The 20,850-nt window shown below is 52.0% G+C and overlaps 2 protein-coding genes across 3 annotated transcripts in view; one reads left to right on the top strand and one right to left on the bottom strand.

Annotated features, from left to right (window-relative positions):
• Window positions 1–2,404, top strand: part of PAPSS2 (3'-phosphoadenosine 5'-phosphosulfate synthase 2) — a 30,235-nt gene extending 27,831 nt beyond the window's left edge. Inside the window, exon 12 of the mRNA XM_041404944.1 lies at window positions 280–2,404. Coding sequence (XP_041260878.1) covers window positions 280–421 — 142 coding nt within the window. The 3' untranslated portion in view covers window positions 422–2,404. The remainder of the gene's footprint in view (window positions 1–279) is intronic.
• A 1,674-nt stretch (window positions 2,405–4,078) lies between these two features.
• ATAD1 (ATPase family AAA domain containing 1) lies at window positions 4,079–18,061 on the bottom strand. 2 transcript variants are annotated; one of them, XM_041404989.1, is made up of 10 exons: window positions 17,884–18,022; window positions 16,102–16,276; window positions 14,799–14,897; window positions 14,441–14,561; window positions 12,461–12,661; window positions 11,476–11,582; window positions 9,717–9,806; window positions 7,933–7,983; window positions 6,353–6,489; window positions 4,079–5,497 (listed from the first exon to the last, which is right to left on the bottom strand). In XM_041404989.1, exons 2-10 carry the CDS (start codon window positions 16,261–16,263, stop codon window positions 5,377–5,379), a joined length of 1,089 nt encoding a protein of 362 aa, XP_041260923.1. In that variant the 5' UTR covers window positions 16,264–16,276; window positions 17,884–18,022; the 3' UTR covers window positions 4,079–5,376. The 2 variants fall into 2 exon arrangements, with proteins under 2 accessions (XP_041260923.1, XP_041260924.1); XM_041404990.1 differs by lacking the exon at window positions 16,102–16,276 and having other exon boundaries at window positions 17,884–18,061.
• Between the last annotated feature and the right edge of the window lie 2,789 nt (window positions 18,062–20,850).

The following is a 20,850-nucleotide window of genomic DNA, read 5'->3' as shown; positions in this document are numbered from 1 at the left end:
GGAAGTGGAAAAAGCCATGTTCCTCCCAAGAAGAGGAATGGGGGCAGAACTTGGGAAAGCCACCTATGTGTTCCTCCAAGAGCTGTTCCCAGGTGTCACGTGAAACTAAAGTTGCCACCAGGGAGGAAAAGCAGCACAGGCTGGGGGCTGAGAGGCTGTAGGAAGGCAGCCTCCCACAGCTGGGAAGTGTTATGGACACTGCAGCTCCTCTGGGATGAGGAGCTCTGGGGGGTGACTCGGGCCAGCTGTGCTGATGTCACCTGTCCCTGTTTCGCACAGGCACGATGACTTTGACTTCATCTCGGGAACACGCATGAGGAAGCTTGCTCGGGAAGGGGAAAACCCCCCGGATGGCTTCATGGCCCCCAAAGCCTGGAAGGTCCTCACCACCTACTACCAGTCACTGGAAAAAAAGAATTAACTCCTCCTCCTCCTCCTCCTCCCTAGAAATACCTGTATTAAGAGTGAGCAATGATCCATTGATTCCCTGTGACACAGATCACTTGGCATGACCCTGGGATTTTCCTACTGGGTCAGTGTTTTTCACCAATCAGAAATACTTTGAGCCTGAGATCCTTCTCCCCCTGAAGCTGCTGGGAGTGTCCCCATGGAGCTGGAAGGGATGGGGAGCGGGCCCTTTGTTCCCAGCTGGCAGCAGGACGTGCCACCAGGATCGCCGCGGTGCTGCCAGGGCCACACAGCAGCTGCCAGTGCAGAGGGGACCAGGATAAATCCTGCCTGTGCCCTGCCTGGAGCAGAAATGAAGAAGTGCCTTTCCTCATTGTGCCTTAGACAGTTTTTGCTAATTAACAGCAGAATCTTTTTAATGCCCCTTTTATAAAAAGGACTTTTTAAGATCAGCTGTGACCACCTCCAGTTCCTTGTGGCTGAGCCAACTCCTCACTGCTTCCTTCCTTCCTCCTGCTTGACCTCTTTAATCAAACAAATCCTGAGCTGAGCATTACTGTTGCTCCAAGTTCAGCTGCCTGTGAGGTTGTGCCATGGGGATCCCTGGCACAGGGATCCCTGCACTCACAGCCTGGCTGGGGAGCCTTTCCTGGGAGGCACCATAAAGCCCTGAGATCCCTGAGAAAGCTCTGGACAGCAAGGAAAAGTCAGGGATGCTGGCACTGTTCTTTCAGGTGTCCTCCCATGTGGCAGGACGGGATCCCCCTTCCCTCTGCCCACACTCCTGCCACCCCAAAAGCAAATCCGAGGCAAAACAGCAAAGACAGCACGAGGTGGGTCTGGAGAAGCAGCTGAGAGGAAGCTGAAGCTCCTGCCCTCATCCACACCTGTGTGGGTGCAGGTGACCTGATTTATTCCGTGTCTGCACCATGGGGCCGCTGGGGACCCCAGAGGATGGCAGGGGACCCCAGAGGATGGCAGGAAAGCCTTGGCCCCCCGGCCCTGTGGGGTGCTGCTGCTGAGCCGCGAGCCCGGTGCTGCTCCCAGCCCCGGCTGTGGAAAGTTACCGCGGACATTATCGCCTTCCCCACCCTCACCCCGACGCGGACTTTGGCAGTGCCCCGCCTGAGGCTTTTCCGCTGACTCGCAGGAGCCTCCGAGGTGACAGAGCAGTGACACGACAGCGACATGACAGCCGGGCTTCCCTGGGCCCTGCCCGGAGCCCAGGGCCAGCCGCGGGGGCTCTGCCATGGCAGCAGAGAGCATCCGGCATTGGTCCTTACAGCGAGGCCTCTCTCCGGGATTGCTGCACCTGGCCTTGTGTAGCAGCTGCCCCAGGAGCCGTGGGGATGTTCCCAAGGAACGGGAATGAGCTTTCCTCTCTCATGTGCTCCAGTTTGAATTCCGGGTGGATCGACGCTCAGCAAAAGCAACCCGCTCCTGCTCGGTACTGTGAGCTACGACCTGCCCTGCCGTGGCCAGGGGGCACAGTGTCCAAGCCTTTGTCTATGACTGGAAAACTTCCTTGCAAAAGGGCTTTTTGGGTGGTTTTTTAAGTCTTTTTTTAAAGTATTTGGAGGAAGTCTGTGTTTTACCCCAAGGCTTCTCTGTGGGAGCTGACAGTGCACCACCCCAGCCTCATCCAGCCAGGCCCCCTGGCAGCTAGCCAAAAGGGATATTCCCATTTAGGGTTTTTAAGGAGTGAAACAGCCCTGTTGCTGCTCATCATCAAATAATCCAGTGTTGAAACCTGCCCCCCCAGTTAGTCCAGGTGGTCACAGCAAAACACAGATGTTGTGTTATAATTTTAAAGCAGTGTAGTGTCCTAATTACCTCTGATTAAAACACGTGGACTGGGGGGGTTTATAGTCTATTTATTAAAGACATGAGACTGGAATTTGTACCTCAGCTGATGCATCTCATGATTTAATATATTCTGAACTCAATACTCTATGAAGCACTCACTTTTAGTACAAATAAATATTTATATGTGTAAGTAGCTCTCACTTGGTGGTTTTTGGGTGGAACTTTGCTGGAGGCTCGCTCAGCTGTCCCTGGAGATGTGGGAGAGGGATCTGGCACTTCCCCCCCCTTCAGAGGGGCAGGATCAGGTGCTGAGGCTTGGACCAAGCCCCTGGAGCCATGGAATTAAAGCAGCCACGTTCCAAACCACGCTGCTTCCTCAGCCTTTCGAGGAAGCTGCCAGAGGCTTTGTGCTTTGACAAGGACTCCCACGGCAGCAGCAGGAGTGGACAAGCATGGGAGAGCTCCTGGAGAAGTGGGAATTGCACTCCAGCTGCAGAAACTGCCCGCAGGAGCCATCAGAAATGACTCCTTGTGCCTCTTCAGCCAGCCCGTGATGAGTTTTGGGCAGAAGGGAAAGGCAGCTCCAGCCAGCAGTGCCCAGAGCCGGGCTTTTGGAGACACCGGCAGGAGATCAGGTCAGGCAGTGCACAGTGACTGTCCCCGGCTTTGTCCTGCTGCCGAGCCCTCCCTCGGGGCGACATTAACACCCCCGAGGACACACTTCACACTCAATTAAAGCCAATTAAGAGCTGCCTCCGCTGGGGTTTTACCAAGCGGGAAACAGCCTGAAAATAAAGTACAAACCAGCCCTCCAGCACTTGGTGCACTGTCAAGCTGAGGAGCCAGCAACCTGTACTACTGCACTTTTATCCAGATTTTTCCTGGAGAAAATGAAATATGGGTGATATGGGGCAGCCACTGGAGGAGACGAGAAGGGAAGCTCCCAGCCAAAAAGGCAGGAGGTGCAGGAGGAGCTTCCCAGGCTGGCATTTCCCAGGTGTAACAACCCCTGAGCAGGGTGGGAGCAGGGCCTGAGCTCACGGGCAGCTGAGAACTTCCCGGGCACAGGGGCCATGCCAGCCTGCCCAGGGATTCCAGGAGGGAGCACTAATGGCAGGGTTAAGGTTACTCATGGAATCCCACAATGGTTTGGATGGGAAGGGCCTCAAATCCCATCCAGTGCCACCCCTGCCATGGCAGGGACACCTTCCACTGTCCCAGGCTGCTCCAAGCCCTGTCCAGCCTGGCCTTGGGCACTGCCAGGGATCCAGGGGCAGCCACAGCTGCTCTGGGCACCCCGTGCCAGGGAACAATTCCTTCCCAATATCCCATCCATGCTTGCCCTGTGGCCGTGGGAAGCCATTCCCTGTGTCCTGTCCCTCCATCCCTTGTCTAAAATCTCTCTCCATGTTTCCTATAGCCCCTTTAGGCCCTGCAAAGCCACAATTTGGTCACCCCAGAGCTTCTCCTCTCCAGCTCTCCCAGCAGAGCTGCTCCATCCCTCTGCTCATCCTGGTGCCTCCTCTGGGCTCATTCCTGGATCCCAGGCTCACCCAGCCCCAGCACTAAAGTGCCCTGTGGGATTGACATCCCGGATCCCAGACTCTTCCCATTTCCATATCCCAGCAGTCCTGCTGTGCCTAAATCCCTGGATAGACCACTGTGCATCTCTCCATTGCTTTGAATACAGTGAAGAAGTCTAAGCAGTTATTCAATTACTTTTATCTTACCCCTCCCATTTGGTTTTAAGATTAAATTGGGACAAACTCAGCCCTGCAGCATCACCCAGCCAGCATTCCAGAGGGCAGGACAGCAGGGAGCAGGCTGAGCTTGAGGGACACTGTCACCAGCCCCTGACACCGTGTCATGGCAGGGCTCCAGCCCTCCTTATTTCACTTTATTTTCCTTTGCAGTGCATTTGGTTTTACATCATTCTGTGCCTCCAATGTCTCCGTCCCCTCACAGGCAGCAGAGCTGTGACACAGTCTCACCCCTGGGCTTTGAACATTTAATTCCCTTTACAGATTTGAGGTCAATTAGTGCACAGTTCATAGCATTATAAGAAAAAACCTCAAGTTCTTGACTATCTCTGACAATAACTTCACCAAAAAAGAAAAACATTTTTGCCATTCACATTTGTAACCCTTGGCCTTTATCAACAGAACGTTACAAGAATTCACCAGAACTGGTACCAGCAAGGACAGCACGTCGCTAAACCACATCAATAAGCCCAAAACCCATTTCCTCCTCTTTAAATTCACAGATCTGAGCATGGGACAGAGTCAAACATCACACAGTGTCACCCTGTGCCTCACGGCTGTGACACTTCAGGGCATGGTGCCACGGTGGGGCTGGCAGAGCCGAGGGAGAAGCAAGTCCTTGGGACAGTGCACAGGAGCTCAGAGAGCTCAGAGGGCGTGGGGCTTTAGGAAAGAGCAAGTGGGATTCTACTCTAACTGCTCGCAGCAAGGGAAAACCAAAAATAAAATCAGCCTTCATTTAAAAAGCCTTCAAAAGCAGAATTCATAAAAAAATTAAAAGTATTCAAACATTCTTACAGAGTAGTTTACTATCTTGACTAAATGGCACCAGATTTCAAGTGGTCATGTGGAAGAAAAATCAGTAGCATTTCAAACGTTGCTTTGTTCTAGGAGCAGTTTCTATCCTGGCATTTGCTGCTAGAAGGTAGAAGTGAACTGAGTATTGAGGAATCTTTCCCCTACACAGCTTCTGATTTGGTTTGCTTCAGGAAGTAGAAAAGATTTTCCATACTCAAGTTATCTACAGATTATGTCTATATATAAAAAAAAGTGTGGCTATGTACAGGTCCTGCACTCACACACCCATCTGTACACACACAGCCCGTGCCAGGTCCTGCCCCTGGCCCTGGGACCACCCACTCCTGCTGGAAGGCTCCAAGGGATCCGTGGGACAACACGCAGGCACTCGCTCTTGGTCTGGGCTGAATTGTTCCACTCATGATCTGTGCTTCCACTTCCACTTGGAATTGCAATAACTTAAGAGGTTGTTGTTGTATAAAAACGATTCCAGGAACAGAACTCCCTTTGCCACCCCTGCTCCCACCCCCTGACACTGGTTTTGCTAACTGATTACAGAAGTCAAACTAAATCACATCAGGAACTGCAAACACTCTCTTTTCTCTTAGTCAAACACGATCTCCATGGCCAGGTTCTGCATGGAGACATCCTTGGATTTCCTCATCTTCTCGATGGCCCTGTGGAGATCCTGCTGCTGCACGGGCCGGATCTCATCTTCATCGTGGCTGGGGAGGAGAGAGAACAGCCAGGTGAGGGGCCAGGGGCTGTGACAGCTGTGCCAACGCTCAGCAGCCATCCCTGCAAACAGCAGCTCTGACGTGGATCCAGCGTCACGCTGGAATCACAGAACCCCTGAGGCTGGAAAATCCCTGCCAGCCGGTGGAGTCCCAGCTGTGCCCAGTGCCCACCCTGTCCCCAGCCCAGAGCACTGAGTGCCACCTCCAGCCCTTCCTGGGACACCTCCAGGGATGGGCACTGCAAAGCTCCCTGGGCAGCCCCTGCCAAGGCCTGAGCACCCTTTCCATGCAGAAATTCCTGCTGCTGTCCAAGCTGAGCCTCCCCTGGCCCAGCCTGAGGCCCTTTCCCCTTGTCCTGTCCCTGTTCCCTGGCAGCACAGCCCGACCCCCCCTGGCTGTCCCCTCCTGGCAGGGAGTTGTGCAGAGCCACAAGGTCCCCCCTGAGCCTCCTTTTCTCCAGGCTGAGCCCCTTTCCAGCTCCCTCAGCCCCTCCTGGGTCTCCAGCCCCTTCCCAGCTCCGTTTCCTTCCCTGGCCCCGCTCCAGCCCCTCCATGCACCCAGGATTGCTGCAGACATGGCAAACATCAGAGGGATGTCCCAGAGCTGTGTCAGCAGCACTAACCAGTGCAGCAGCAGGATTTGGTGGCTCAGTCACCTCCAGCTTGGGCACCTTGGAACAACCAAGGCGCTGAGCTTATTGTGCAAAAGCAATAACAGCAACTGAGCTCTGGGGAGTGTGTATAGTGCAACTGGGCACTGCTGCTGTGTGTGACCCTGCAGGCAAGGCCAGCTCCAGCAGGGAACACAAGGAACAGCAGTGAGAGAGCAGCGGGCTCCACGTACACGTCCTCCTCGCAGGCGTTGTTGACGTACTCCCGCACGCAGAGCAGCGCCGCGTCCCGGCACATCTCCTTCAGGTCGCTGCCCGAGAAGCCGTCCGTCTCCTTGGCCACCTGCAGCAGGTCCACGTGGCTGTCCACCTGTGGGGAGCTCCAGCTCAGGCCTGCTCTCTCTCAGTCACCTCTGAGATCACCTTCGTTTGGCATTTTTGGGAGCTAAATGATTCCCTTACTCCTGGAACCTCCAAGTGGCTCACACCGTTACAGGGAACTGGTGTGTCAGCTCATCGCACTCTGCCACTGGCTCCCAACCCCACCAGAACCGCACAGGAACCACAACCAGCCTGTCCCAACCTTGGCATCGCCTTGGTGATGCACCCTCGGTACCCCTGAACGTTGGTATATCCTAACTAACCATGCTCCTGGTTAATGCCTGGCAAAAACTGGATCCCAGGAACAGTGACCCCTTTTCCCAGCTGCCCACAGGAGTTTCTCAGAACTCTGTTGTCTGCACACCTGTTCATGCTTTACACAGTTCCAAATTTGGGGATTTAGAGGCAAAATTTTGTGTCTAACTCAGCGCACTGGGTCAAGCTGAACTCTTGCCAGGCAAAGACCTCAGGTTTATTCCATCTTTCTATGGAATTTATGATTCCTTTCTCACCATGTGCATCAGTATTTCCTTTTCAAAAAGCTTAAGCCAAAGCAGTCTAATAAAAGGCTGAAATTCTGGGATGACTTCTTTCAAGAGGGAAACTATTCCCTAAAATTATGCTTTAAGTCAGGCAAGGAAAAGGGAGGGCAGGACTCCCCTTGCCATGTGAAGTCTGGGCTTGAGAGATCCAATTCCTCCTCCTGTGGGATAACTGACACAGGCTGGTTTTTTATCTCCCTGAAAAACTAATTTGTGTGGTTCCCTGCTGGTGAGCTGCCATTTTTAGGCCTCTTCAAAAAATTTAAGTTGGTTTTACTAATAAAAGATATTTATTAGAGTGGAGCTCAGCCTACAGACACTTTGCAGCATGAACTTAAAGGCAATTAGTGCTGCTGACTAAATTTGGGAGGAAGCTCTGAGGACAGGCATTGCCTATCCTGCCACAGACACTTCACACCTCATCCTTCCTCTCTCCTCTGAAGGAAATTTGAATTATGGATCAAAAGCAGCACTGTCAAAAAAAGCCATTCCTCCTTGCTTGACCTGAGCTAAGAAAGAGTTAACGAGTCAGCATCTTCTTGATTTCCTTGAAATTTCCTTCCCTGATCTAAACATGATTCACCTTCACCTTTCTTAGAGAGAGAAATCTCTTCTCTTGTAACAGAACAGAGAAATGGAGTCACTCTGCTCACATAGGGTGATTCACCATACAAGCCAAGGCTCCTGCTCACAAAGGAGCCAACTGCAGGGCTTTAATGTAAGGCCACACCTAAACCCACAAGAGATTCCCAAGTTCTCACCAGAAATGCCCTGGCAGATCACCTCAGCCTCACTGCAAGGCAGGCAATTACAAACCACACGTTCTGCAAGGCCAGAGCTGCACTGGTGGCAGTAGTGCAGCCATGAGCCACTAACAGGAGGCTACTCACATTTTCATTCTTCAAAATCAGCTTCAGGATCGCCTCTCTTTGCTTCAGAGCCTGGAACAGAAGAGACTGAGGTTACCAGAGGACAAAAATGAACACTTGTGACATCCCAGGGCTTTCAGTCCCTTCAGCTCCCTCGCCCAGGACATGTGACACACACTGAGGAAACCTCTCTGATGGCAAATTCACTTCCACAGGTGATGCTTGGGAAATTCTAAACCAGATAAATCCCACACTGTGTGACTCAAACTGCACCAAAACCCCACAGAAACCCCAGCCATCCCATTGGTATATCCTGTACTAACCATGCTCCTGCCTGGCAAAAACTGGATCCCAGAATCAGTGACCCCTTTTCCCAGGAGCCCACAGGAGTTTCCCAGAACTCTCTTGTCTGCACACCTGTTCCTGCTTTACACAGCCCCAAACTAGGGGGTTTAGAGGCAAAATTTTGTGTCTAACTCAGTGCTGGATGTTACTGAAGAATCAGCTGAGGCCTGAGCAGATCCTTCCTAGGAAGGTCAAACACAGGCAACAAAGACTGGCTTTTGTGCCTGCCAAACCTCACTTCCACCATCAAAAAGGGGGAAAATCCCCCCACAGACAATCTGGCAGCTGAACAGTTGCTACTCTGTCCCAAAACCCACTTCTGCCATTTCCCTCTGCTTTGCAGGCAATTTTTGATGAGTAATTTGGGGCCTTTTCATCTCAAACTCAGTTATAAAATCTGCAAGGCTTTCCCTGCTGCTCGTGCCTGCTCCCAATCCACAGCACATCAATTATTCCACCTTCAGTAAGAGTCAGGGCCAGTCTGGGCTGATCACAAAGCAAGAGAGGAGCAGTAAGCTCATGGCAGGGCTCTAGTGGGGTGAGGAAAATCTGTTCCCTAAGTGACACCTCCTGTGGTAACCCTGATCCTGGGAGAGGGAGCCAATCCCTGTAATATCCCATTATCACATAATTCATCCTTCTAAAGATGGGACACCACAAAGTACTCAAATCCACATCCTTGCCCCCTGCTAGCTCAAGGAACAGCTGGAGGTCAGGAAGGTGTGTGGAACAGGTATGGAAGCACTGCAGTTCCCAGGTTATAATTGCTGTTCCCAAAGGGATCCCCTCCCACGGAGTGAAAGTCAGTTCCAACAACACAGGTGTGGGAACACAACTCCTCTCTTGCACAATCAATAAGAAGTGTACTCCTCCAGTTTGGTCTCTGGGTTTCAGCAAAAATGGATAATGATTTCTGTAGCCAGAAGGGAATTCAACCACAACTGAACTCCTGATAACACTGACACAAAAATGTCTGCTCACACCACTATGCATTGAAAGGTGACTGAAATACCTGGAAAAGGATGGCAAGAGCAACCTTTGGAGCAAGAACAACCTTGTGACAGCTGCCTAATTGATAAAGAACTTAATAACTAGGCCATAAATCATAGAATCATGGAATGGTTTGGGTCTTTAAAGACCATCTCATTCCAAGCCCATCACAGGCAGAACAAACCAGGTTTTCCACCTTGTCTGCTGTGGAGAAGCCTGAGCAGAACTCAGTTACAAACCAGCCCTTGCCAGAGTGCAGCATCCAAACAGCTCCATTCCCAGAGGAGAGCAGGGGTGGGAAGCTCATGGTGCTGTTTGTTTCAGATAAAAGACTCAAGAGATCAAAACTCCACCTTAAAAAGTGCTTCAAAAAGCCCTACACCCAGCTCAGCAGAAGGCAGCATTTCCTGGAGGAAAAGCCCCAGAGCTGTGGATCTGCTGGCTGCTGGGGCAGGGCAGGCAGGACTCACGGGCTGGTTGATGTGGAAGCGGGTGGGCATCCTCCTCATGATGGCAGAGTCCAGGTCCTGGGGCCTGTTGGTGGCTCCCATCACGATCACCTGTGTGACACCAAGAGACACCACTGAAACCAGAGCTGGGAAACATCCACAGGCTGGGAATGTCAGCACCAGCCAGGGATCTCCCCCACTTTAACAACAGCATCAGCATTTACAGAATTACATAAAGCTTTCCTGGCAATGACCTCAGCAAGACCTGGTCTCACAAATACCATCTGGGGGGAGATTTCAATGAGTCCAACTTGAAATTCCAAACCCCAGTGAGGAACTTAAAACTTCTGCTTGTGATGTCATTTTTAGTTCCTGGTGGAATTCAAAAGGAGATATTTCGGGAAGGTGCTTAAAAATGGGGTGGTTTTGTGCTGTGCTGGGAAAAGAATCACAGAGGGGTTGGGTTGGAGAAGACCTTAAAGGTCATCTTGTTGTAAACCCTCCATGAGCAGGGACACCTGGGTTCACCTGGTACCCACATGGTGTCTTTTTAAACAGTCAAAAAAGCATTCCAGGACCTACAGGTCAGCAGTGGGTTAAAGGTGTCCAAGGCAAGCCCAACACCAGGACAGTGTTTACCTCCCTGGAGCACTCCAGCTCTTAACTCCAGAACAAATTTACTCCCCATTCACAGCAGCCTTGTTTTCCCATTTCTTACTCTAAGCTGTGTACATGGTAAACACCCAGCCAGGAGAGTGACAAACGGCAGGGTGATTAATCTGGCCTCCAGGGGGTTTCCTGCCTTTGGGCCAGGCCCAGCAGCTCCAGGAAGGAGGGCCAGCAGGGCTGGTGGCCCGGCAGAGTCACCCTGCCACCTAGAGGCACTGGGATTGCTGGCTCGGGGATGATCCACATTTCTCTGGGCAGTATTTTCAGCCAAAGGGAACATTCTTCACCTGCCACGCTCCAGATCCGTCCTCAGCAGGTTCAGCTCACGGCTGAGTGTGGTCTCCAGGTGGAATCAACACATCCACCTCAACACTGCCTTACAATTTCCTCCAAGCATTTGGGATTCTGGTTTTTTTTTTACAAAAGGCAAACACTGCTGAGCTTGAGAGACCCCAGATTGTCTCACTGCAGGGAATGAATAATTTCACTTGCTCCAAGGAATTGTCAGTGCTTTGGGTAAAAAAGGTAATACACTGTGCTTAGAAAATTATATCAGTTTCCAGTGAAGGGTTCGTACCACTGGCTTTTTACTAACGGGAAGCTTTAACCCTCCTCAGTACACATACATCACTGGTTTTTACTCATTTGGGGGAAAAAATCAGCTGAAAAACATCTTTAGCACGTGCTTGGGAGAGGAGGAAAAGCCATTTATGGAAAAATACACATTAAAAAGGCTGAAAGTTTTCAGCTTGAGAATAAACATCCTGTTTAAGGGCTTTAAGAAGATTATCCCAGGTGACACCATGGCATGCTGGCTTTCTGCTCTGTTCAAGTTTTTAGACTCCCAGAACGGTTTGGGATGGGAGGCACCTTAAAGCCCATCCCACCTCATCTGGAAACACCACTTCTTGATTAAAACCAACCTAAGCACAAAGCCAATCTTCTCAGGAAGAACAATGATCTGCAGATACAACTCCCCTCATTCCTACAAAGCGCTGGGAATCACCGATAGGTGAAGAACCCTTTGGCAATCCCTGTTCCCAGGCAGCTCCACCCCCAATATCCCAGCTGAGGGAACGCCATCCCTCCTCCCAGCACCCTGAGGACTCACCTGGCAGTTGTAGTCAGTGTCCAGCCCATCCCACAGGCTCATGAACTGGGCTTTCATCATGGCTGTGGCCTCGTGGTCGGTGCTGGATCGGTTCCGCAGGAAGGAATCTGTGCCAAAGCAGGGAAGCAGTCACTGCCAATCCAATTCCCCACAGGAATGCACACCTGGGCTGCTCTCTGATCTCATAAATGCATTTTTAATCACCACTGCCAGCAGACAAGTGCTGCTAAGGGTGAAAGTGGACTCTCCCCCATTCCTAAGCCACCCTTCAAAGGGCACCACACAAGCGTGCACCCACCACAGGACATCGCCCCACATCCTGTGCTCCAGATTTTCACCTTCCTGAATTCATGGAAAGCAGGCTCCCTGTTGGTTTCTCTGGGTCTGGAGTGAAGGCACTCCAGACAGTAGTTCATGTCCAGACTCAGGTGTTTGTTATTTCTTACCAGTAAAACAGTCTCACTGCTGTGAGTTCAGCAGCTTTTCTTTGGAAGGCACAAAATGGCCACAATCTCTTTGTACAAGGTCTTTTAAGACTAAACAATCCAATTGAGAACTGACACCTGGATTATTTTCCCTTTTAACCCAATAACTGATCCCAAAGAGCCCCACCAGTGCTCTGGGTTTCGACACCTCCCCTCCTATTCTTCAGCCCTATGAAGCCAGCATTCCAGAGATCTCCTAAAACCATATTTTACTTCCCAGTATGTGCCCTGAGAGCAGAAGCACTGAAGAGTATTTGTTGCTGCGTTTCCTCGTGAACCAAAAATAAGCAGGAATCTCTTTTACTTGTGAAATCCTCCACTACTACCAGGAAAAAAACCCATTGTTTTTCCTAATGTGCCACCATCCCTTCACAATTCTATTTCTCTTCCTGAGCCTTCCCTCTTTTGAAGGAAAAGACGACAGCAGATCCACACATCACTGAGCCTACGGTTCAATGTCACGCTGCCATGGCTACTGATAAAAAAAAATAGATTTTTACCTATTTCATCAATAAAAATGATGGATGGCTGGAGCTTTATGGCCAGGGAGAAGACAGCAGCAGCCAGCTTTTGGGATTCTCCATACCATTTATCTGTCAGCGTGGAGGGCTGGAGGTTGATGAACCTACAGCCGGCTTCCTTGGCAGTAGCTTTGGCAATCAGGGTTTTCCCACATCCAGGGGGGCCATAGAGAAGAACTCCTGGAAAATTCACAGTGTTAATGCTTTGCTAGGACAGGCCTGGGGGTGTCCAGGCTCGAGTTTAATCCAGGTAAGGAACCAAACCAAGGAAACACTACTCCATCAATCAGAGGTTTTAAGGTAATTCCCGTTAAATTCCAGCTCAGAAGAGCCAGAGAGAGGAAGGGGGAAGCTGAGAGGAGACATCTGAGAGATGATGACTGGTTTATCTTTAAGGTCCCTTCCAGCCCAAACCACTCCATGATTCCATTTCATTCCATTCCCATGTCTATTCAGGTTACACAAAATTAACCCCTATTTCTGTCCTGGCAGCCTCTGTTTGCAGCTCCTTTCAGCCCTGCTAAGCACTGAGGAGTGAGGAAAGGAAAAATCCATCACACAACAGACCCACAGACAGTTTAAACAAATTACCCACAATTAAACATGACATCTTGTATTATTTTTAAACTTGTCACAGTGCAAGAATTCACAGGAGTGTTTTTCTAAACAGAGTTATAAAGAAAATAATTTCAAGAGCAACATGCAGTTAAAAGCACCCAAAACACAGGGAATTATTAAGGTTTTTTCTCTGTTTATGTGAGTGATGCCCACAAAACATCATTACTCTGGAGCAGTGACTTCCTATTAACACCCAGCACAAGCCACTCATAAAACTGGGGAGCAGCCTGAGCTGGAAAGTCTGCTTTAAAAAGATAAATTAAAAAAATCATTTTTTCCTTCAGCTTATTAGATCATGGCATTCATGTAATTTTCCAGACAGCTTCAGTTTGTGACTTACACAGAAAGCAGCCTGGAAAAACCAAACCAGCTACCAAAGTGCTGCATTTTCCATTCCCTGTGAGCAGCCTTGAGGTGCTCACAGATCCAGGCAGTAATTAAGAGTTCCAGAAATCAATATTCCAGGGAACAAAGCTATAAACTTGGGTTTTTGTCCAAGATTTTAGGTTAAAATTCTGCTTTTTTTTTTCTCTCTCTTTTTCTTCAGTAACATACAATAAATATGGCTGATGGGATTTCAGCAGAGTCCAGCTTCTGTTTTACTGTGGAAAATGAATCTGCCACCTGCCTTAACACTCTGTAACCCAACTCCAGAGAGAATCAAGGGATCTCCAGAGGAAAAATGGGATGTCTGGCCTGCTGAATGATGGCAATTTCTAGGAGTGCCGAAGCTGTAGAGCAGAGTTAGAGCTCAACTCTGCCAAAGGACAACACGGGGTGTAAAGACAATGGAAATGACAATTTAGGCAATTAAAAATGCAGGATAAATGGATTATAATGGCCTGGAGTGACAGGACCAGGGGAATGGCATCATGCTGACAGAGAGGAGGTTTGGATGGGATATTGGGAATTGGGAATTGTTCCCTGGCAGGGTGGGCAGGCCCTGGCACAGGGTGCCCAGAGCAGCTGGGGCTGCCCCTGGATCCCTGGCAGTGCCCAAGGCCAGGCTGGACAGGGCTTGGAGCAGCCTGGGACAGTGGAAGGTGTCCCTGCCATGACCCTGGATGGGCTTTAAGGTCCCTCCCAGGCCAAATCATTTCATGATTCTGTGATTGGTGCACAAAAATAGACCATCAGAACCAAAATCCAGCTACTGCTACATTATTAAGATGAAACTTCTTCAACAAAGCAGAAGAAGAGGGAAAATCTGAGGGTTTTCCCTGGCATTGGTCCTGATGTTTGCACTTTGACCTAACAACCCACTTCCTCTTCCCTTTCTGGAAAACTGCATCTTTCATATTTCAAATACCAAGGTATAAATCCATCACATTCCCTTCCTACCTTTCGGGGGCTGCAAGAGCCTGGAATTCTCAAACAAATATTTCTTCTTGATGGGCAAAATGACAGTGTCTTTCAAATCTGTGATGACATCATCTAAGCCTGCAATATCACTCCAGGTGACCTGCAAGGGAAAAACAGTGTTGGGAATGATCAGCATTGATCCTGCCAAGGAAAATCACCCACCAGCTTCAAAGAGTGCCTTGAAAATAAAAGAGAGAAGGGATTAAAACCCTCTGCTCTCTGTGATGCAGTTTCACATCGCAGGAATACTTCCTGTGTATTTCCAGAGAGGTGCAAATAATGTAACCCAGGGACAGAGGGGAATTCTGCAAGCCTGGGGAGCAGGGAAGTTGCTCACATGCATGCTGAGTGGGTCCACCAGGTGGGCAGCAATGCTCATCTCATACTCAGTCAGCTTGACATTCTTCACTCCTATCTGCTTCATCAGCTTTTCAGCCTGGGGGGAAACCAAACACCAGGAAAATCAAAGGAAAGAAACTGAATGTTTCACTGAAAAATCAGTTTTCTTGAAGAACTGCTGGTTGTGGTTTGAAATGCTTCTCCCTAAGAGGTGAAATCTTGTTTCAAGCAGAAGGTTCTGCTGTTTCCTAATGACTCTGCTGTCACTTGAGTGAAACCAAGTCAGATGTCTCAGTTCCCATCAAACAAATGCTTGGACCCTCACATGCCCAAACCCACAACTCCTCTTTTATGAGCTAAGAAAGAACCAAAACAAACCTTAAAACACAGAGTGTGACGCCCCCAAGCCTCCAGAGCACTTGGAGAGATTCATGTATTTTCACATGAATCAAGGAGAGATTAATGTATTTTTAAATTCCCAGAAGCCAGTCAATTTCTAATAAGTGGTCAGTGGGTTTTCCCTAATTCACAATTGTGCCAACACACTTGCACAATTCAGTTTCTTTTCTACTCAAACATGCAGTAAAGCCACCGAGGTTTTGGGGCAGTGCAGCCTCCTGGATAACAGCTGGCACTGAACCCATGGGCAAAACTGGTTTTCAACTAAAAAGCTCATTACAGAAGGAAAACCACCCAACACAGACTTAGGTTGCTCAAAACCTGTGAAATTCTTGTCAGTCAGAAACCAAACCAAAAAAGCTGCCACATTTCCAAAGAAACCTTTAACTTTTGGTTCTGAAGGGCCACTAAAGATTTTCCAGAGCACAAATTGTTCCAGTTCAAGGTAAGGAACGAGGTTTTCATTTTTTCTCTCCCCTTTCCAAGGCATTTTGACTGCTGGTGAAGGTCTCTGCCACTAAGCTGCCAGAAATGCAGAGCTTTCAAGTTCTCTTTTAAGTTAAGAATTAAGCTCTCTGCTCAAGGTTTCCAAAAGCAGCCAAGAGATTGATGATTTAGGGCCACCGCTGCTCAGCAAAGTTGTCAGAAGCAGAGAAGGCACCAGGCCTACAGACTTGCTGAAAGTCAGAGCCAACAGCTCTCATTTTCAGCAACAGATCAGACCAATAGTTTTGCCACCACTTCAAGCTAGAAACTGTAGTTTGTTATAAAGCTGCCATTTGTTCTACACTACGATTTGTTACAAAACCCGAACAGGCCAACAACCTAAACCACGAGACTGACTATAAAACTCCAGCACATTCCTCAACATGCCAAGGAAACAGTGCAGAATGCAATCCTACCTGCTTCTGAGCTTCCACCTTCTGCTTCCTGGTGGGGTCGATGGCATCCACCATCCACTTGATGGTGAAGTAGGTGACGGCCCCGAAGATGGTGAGGCGGAAGATCAGCCCCACCACCTCGTTGCGGCTCAGGGGCCGCGAGAAGGCCTCGGCGTGCACCATCCTCCTTCCTGCTCTGAGGGGAGAAGGGAAGCACGGGGAGGGGGGGAAAGGAGAGTCGGAGCTGGAAAAAACACCCGCGCGGCGGTGGGACGTTGCGTGATAAAAGGCAGGGAGTTGGGATGAGCGAACGGAGGGATGGGATACAGGGCACGGCTTCCCACTGGCAGAGGGGAGGGCTGGATGGGATTTGGGGGAGGAATTGTTCCCTGGCAGGGTGGGCAGGCCCTGGCACAGGGGTGGCTGCCCCTGGATCCCTGGCAGCGCCCAAGGCCAGGCTGGTGCAAGCTGGGACAGTGAGAGATGTCCCTGCCACGGCAGGGGTGGCACTGGATGGGCTTCCAGGTCCCTTCCGACCCAAACCACCCTGGGATTCTGTGCTGACGGTGGGCACAAAGTTGACATTCCCACTGAGACTGACATTTTGGGACTGCTGCTGACCCTGAGTGCTGAATCCTGGAGCCAGGGAACTCCATGATTTAAGCTGAGAGGCCTTTTCCCTGAGAGGAAGTTGACAGGAAAGGCACCCGGCTGCCACATTAAGGAGCAATCAGCGACTCACATTTGATTAAAAGGAGGTTAGGAGCTGGAGCCTGCACCTGGCAGGATGTATGGGGAGTTATTAATATCCCTGGAAACCTGAAAATGCTGGATGTGGCACACAGTTATCCAGGGAAAAGCCTGACTGCTGCAGGAGCCAAGCCCAGAGAGCACAGCACCCTCAATCCTGGGAACAAAGAGCACAGAGGAAAGAACTTTGCAGAAACACTGGGAAAATGACTCCTAAAATCAGGGCTCCCTTCTTCCTCAGCTGCTGGGGGGGATCTGCTTGAGCCTCCCCAAATCACTCCTTGTGCACTGCCCCATTTTCCTTCTGCAAGGGCAAAACCAGCAGCAATTCCTTTGGCAGCTCCTGCCACTCCCTGGCCACTCTCCAAACCGAGCTGGCAGCCAGGGCAACCCTGCAGCACCCACAGCCAAACTATCCCTGGATCCCCCTCCCAGGGCAGCCAAATGATCCCTGGATCCCTGCTAAAGGATCTGAGCAAGTACTCCGGAGCTGGAGGATTCTGCATGTGCTCGTCAGTCTGATTTATTAAAATAAAAGGGCTCTGTAGTCCCTGACCAAGGAGAAAACCTCCCCAAAAACCCCGCGCAGGAACCTCCTTCTTATGCAACCCTGCCCCGAGCGCCAACCGAAAGGGAAAGCTTGACCACGAGAGAAACTGAAGCACAGGCTCGCTGAGCAAAGCCCTAACGTCACACAAACGCTGAAACCCGTAGGGACTCAGCGTTTGTTCCCCCCGAGGCGAGCACTCCTCACTGCGGGCCCGCACGGCTCCGCTCTCCCCGTTCAGGCGCAAAAGGGAAACCAAAAGCGGCAGCGGCGCTGGTTGCCGTTCCGCTCCGAGGGCAAACCGAGGCACCGCCGGGAAACCCCGGCCTGCCCGGGCCCGGGGAGCCCCGCAGGGCCCGCTGCAGCGCGGGGATCCCCGCCGGTGGCGGGCAGCCCCGTCACGGCTGCCCCGGGCAGGGCCGGGCCGCGCCGCCCGTGACCTTCCCGCCGCCCGGCAGGTGCGGCGCGGCGGGGCCGCTCCGCCGCCGTCCCGCCGGGTCACTCACCGTGCGGCGGCTCTCCGGGACACGGGGCGGGACCCGCGGCAGGAGGAGGAGGAGGAGGAAGGCGAGGAGGAGGAGGAGGAGCGGGAGGGAGAAGCGGAGCAAGAGCCGGCGGCAGCACCTCGGGCCCGGCAGCGGCGCGTCCGGCGCTTCCTCCGTCCGTGCGGCGCTCGCTGCCCCGCCCAAAGGTTCCGGCCGGCGGCGGCCCGCGCGAAGGTTCCGCCCACCGGATGCGGGGCAGCCCCGGCTGGGAAGGGCCGGGAGCGGCCGGGAGCAGCGGCACGGGGACGGAGCGGCTCCACCGGCACCCCCCGGGCCGCCGCTCCCGGCTACAACAGCGGGAACTCCGCTCGATCCCCACTAACACATACACTTCGCGTTCGAAAGGTATACAGCGTGGTAAGAGAAGTACAAAATTACACATAGAAAAAATTACAAAATAACACATATAATATATAAAACATGCATAAAAACACATATTTTATAGAGATAGAGATGTAATTTATCCATTCATATGGATACATAACCGATATAAACCGTATCTCACATATTTCCAACATACACAGAGTGAAAGAAGAATGCCCAGGAAAAAGGTGGAAACGGCAAGATCTCTCTAACAGCCGTAATTAACCCAGAGTTTTGGCAATTTCTCTCCAGCCCAGGTTTTCCAGCGGCAGGACAAGAGGAAATGGCCTCAGGCTGTGCCAGGGGAGGTTCAGGTGGGACATCAGCAGGAATTTCTTCAGGCAGTCCTTCCCTTTCATGCTGCTCCCGCAGGCTTTGATGGTAAAAAAAAAAAAATATCATCATCTTCTGGAGGTTTTTGTTTGTCAGCTCACGTGCACCATTGTGCTCGTTCATTCCTGGAGGAAAATATTTAGGACCCTTCTGGTTTTCTTCCCACTCCTGGGAAAAAAGTGACATCTGTTTTGGTGCAATTAAGGAGAAATGCAAACGCACACACACACACGCACAGGAGGAAAAGCAGCTCGAAACCGACGTTTTGTCACTGCTGTGGCGGCAACCTCTGGAAGAAATCCCTTCAAAAATACTTTTAAAAGATGTGGGGAAGTGCAGTTTTTTCAGGGTGGTGGCCAGGGTTGGATTGGGCTCCAGTTTATCCAGATATTGAGTGCTCAGGGTTGGGACTTTCCATTCACAGCTCCAGTGCAACGGGCTGTCTGGAGAAGGGATGGACTGGGAGCCACGGCGTTACACTGGGGGGAAAGTGGGGGTGGCAGCTCTGTCCCCAAAGCCCTCGGCACGCTGGAACACTTCCCAGCTAAAAACAGATCCAGGAGGGAGGGAACACAAGTTAAAACTCAGACACAGGACGAGCTGGGATGGCTGGGAACCTCAATCCAGCTCGTTCCAGCCGTGCCACGGGCAGGGACACCTTCCACTCTGTCCCACACTGCTGCAGTCTGGCCCTGGACACTTCCATGTTACCAGTTTGGGGCTTGCAGCTGGAGGAAAGAGGGAGTGTGGAAATCGAGGGGGTGACAGGGATCTCTGTGCCCACAAAGTGCTCCTTGAGGTCAGTGTTGGATAAATGGATGCAGACCAGTCCCAAATATATTTAGCCTGAAAAGCAGGAGGAAGTTCTGGGAACAGCTTCGCGGTGGGAATAATGGTGGTGAAACATCTCAAGGTGCAACTTGATATGTGTTTGAAAGGAATCAGAGCATTTGCAATGGAGGCTGGAGAATTTGAATGGAGGCTGCAGCAGCCTGGGAAATCCCTCCACCTGATGTTCCACTTTACTTTGAACCCTTAAAGGTAATTTCCTGCAAAACATTAAATTCCCAAATTTCTCAGCTCAGAGTGCAAAGAGCCTTCTACAATGGGGTTTATCCCCCAAGGTTTTAAAGAGTCATAAAGCATTTAGAGATTTTTTAGACAGGACTTTCTCCCTGCCAGGATAATTGTGATCAGTGTGGGAAGGAGAACGGACAGAAAGCTCCACGGTATTTCCACGGGCTGCTGGGCCAGCCGGCCTGACCTGGGGGCCTGGCATGTCCCAGGCTACCCCGAGGACAGCAGCAGGAATTTCTGCATGGAAAGGGTGCTCAGGCCTTGGCAGGGGCTGCCCAGGGAGCTTTGCAGTGCCCATCCCTGGAGGTGTCCCAGGAAGGGCTGGAGGTGGCACTCAGTGCTCTGGGCTGGGGACAAGGTGGGCATTGGGCACAGCTGGGACTCCATGGGCTGGCAGGGATTTTCCAGCCTCGATGATTCTGCCATTCCGAGGGCAGCAGGTGGCCCAAAGCCCCTTCCCTCGGTGCCCCGGTGGCTGCAGGGGGCGACAGGCGCTCGCTCACCGCGGCCTCTCCGCTGCACGCCAACCCCGGGGGGCGTGAGGGGAGAACGACGAGCCCCCTCACGACGCCGGGCTGAGCCCCCCCACTGCCTTTCCCCGCGGGATCGCCCGAGCCCGTCCTTCCCCTTGCCCCCTTCGGGCCAGCCGGGCTGCGGGAGGCGGAGAGGGGAGCGGGCGGCGCTCCCGGGGCTCCGAGGGGCTGCGGGCCCCCGGCGCGCGCGGGCCCCTCACGGCCACTTCCGCCCGCGGGGGAGGCGCCGCCGCCAGCGCCCACGTGACCTAACGCGGCATCGCGCCGCCTCGCTTTACCGCCCGTATCCCTCCGCTCGTCGCCTCCCCCCTCTCCCCCGCCCCCTCCGTGGGGCGAGGGGGGCCGGCGGGCAGAAGGGTACGGACGGCGCGCGCAGCGCGATCCGTGCCCCCGGTCCCCGCGGTGCGCCGCTTCTCCGCTTCTCCGGTGGCGGGGTGGGAGGGACTACTTTGTGTGTTGGCGGATGCGTCGCGTGGGCGTGGCGGCGCCGCCCGCCGTCCCTCTCGGAAGCCGCGGCCATGATGGGCGCCCCGCGCCGGCGAGCGCTGCGGGCCGGGGGATGAGCGCGGCCGTGCTGCCCTGAGGAGCCGCCGCCGGGAAGAGCCGAGGGAGCGACCGCCTC

Source organism: Onychostruthus taczanowskii, unplaced genomic scaffold (genome assembly GCF_017590055.1).
Source record: "Onychostruthus taczanowskii isolate IOZ18803 unplaced genomic scaffold, ASM1759005v1 scaffold22, whole genome shotgun sequence".
NCBI lineage: Eukaryota > Metazoa > Chordata > Aves > Passeriformes > Passeridae > Onychostruthus > Onychostruthus taczanowskii.
Note: the sequence above shows the minus strand (reverse complement) of the source record. Positions and strands in the feature narration are given on the sequence as shown.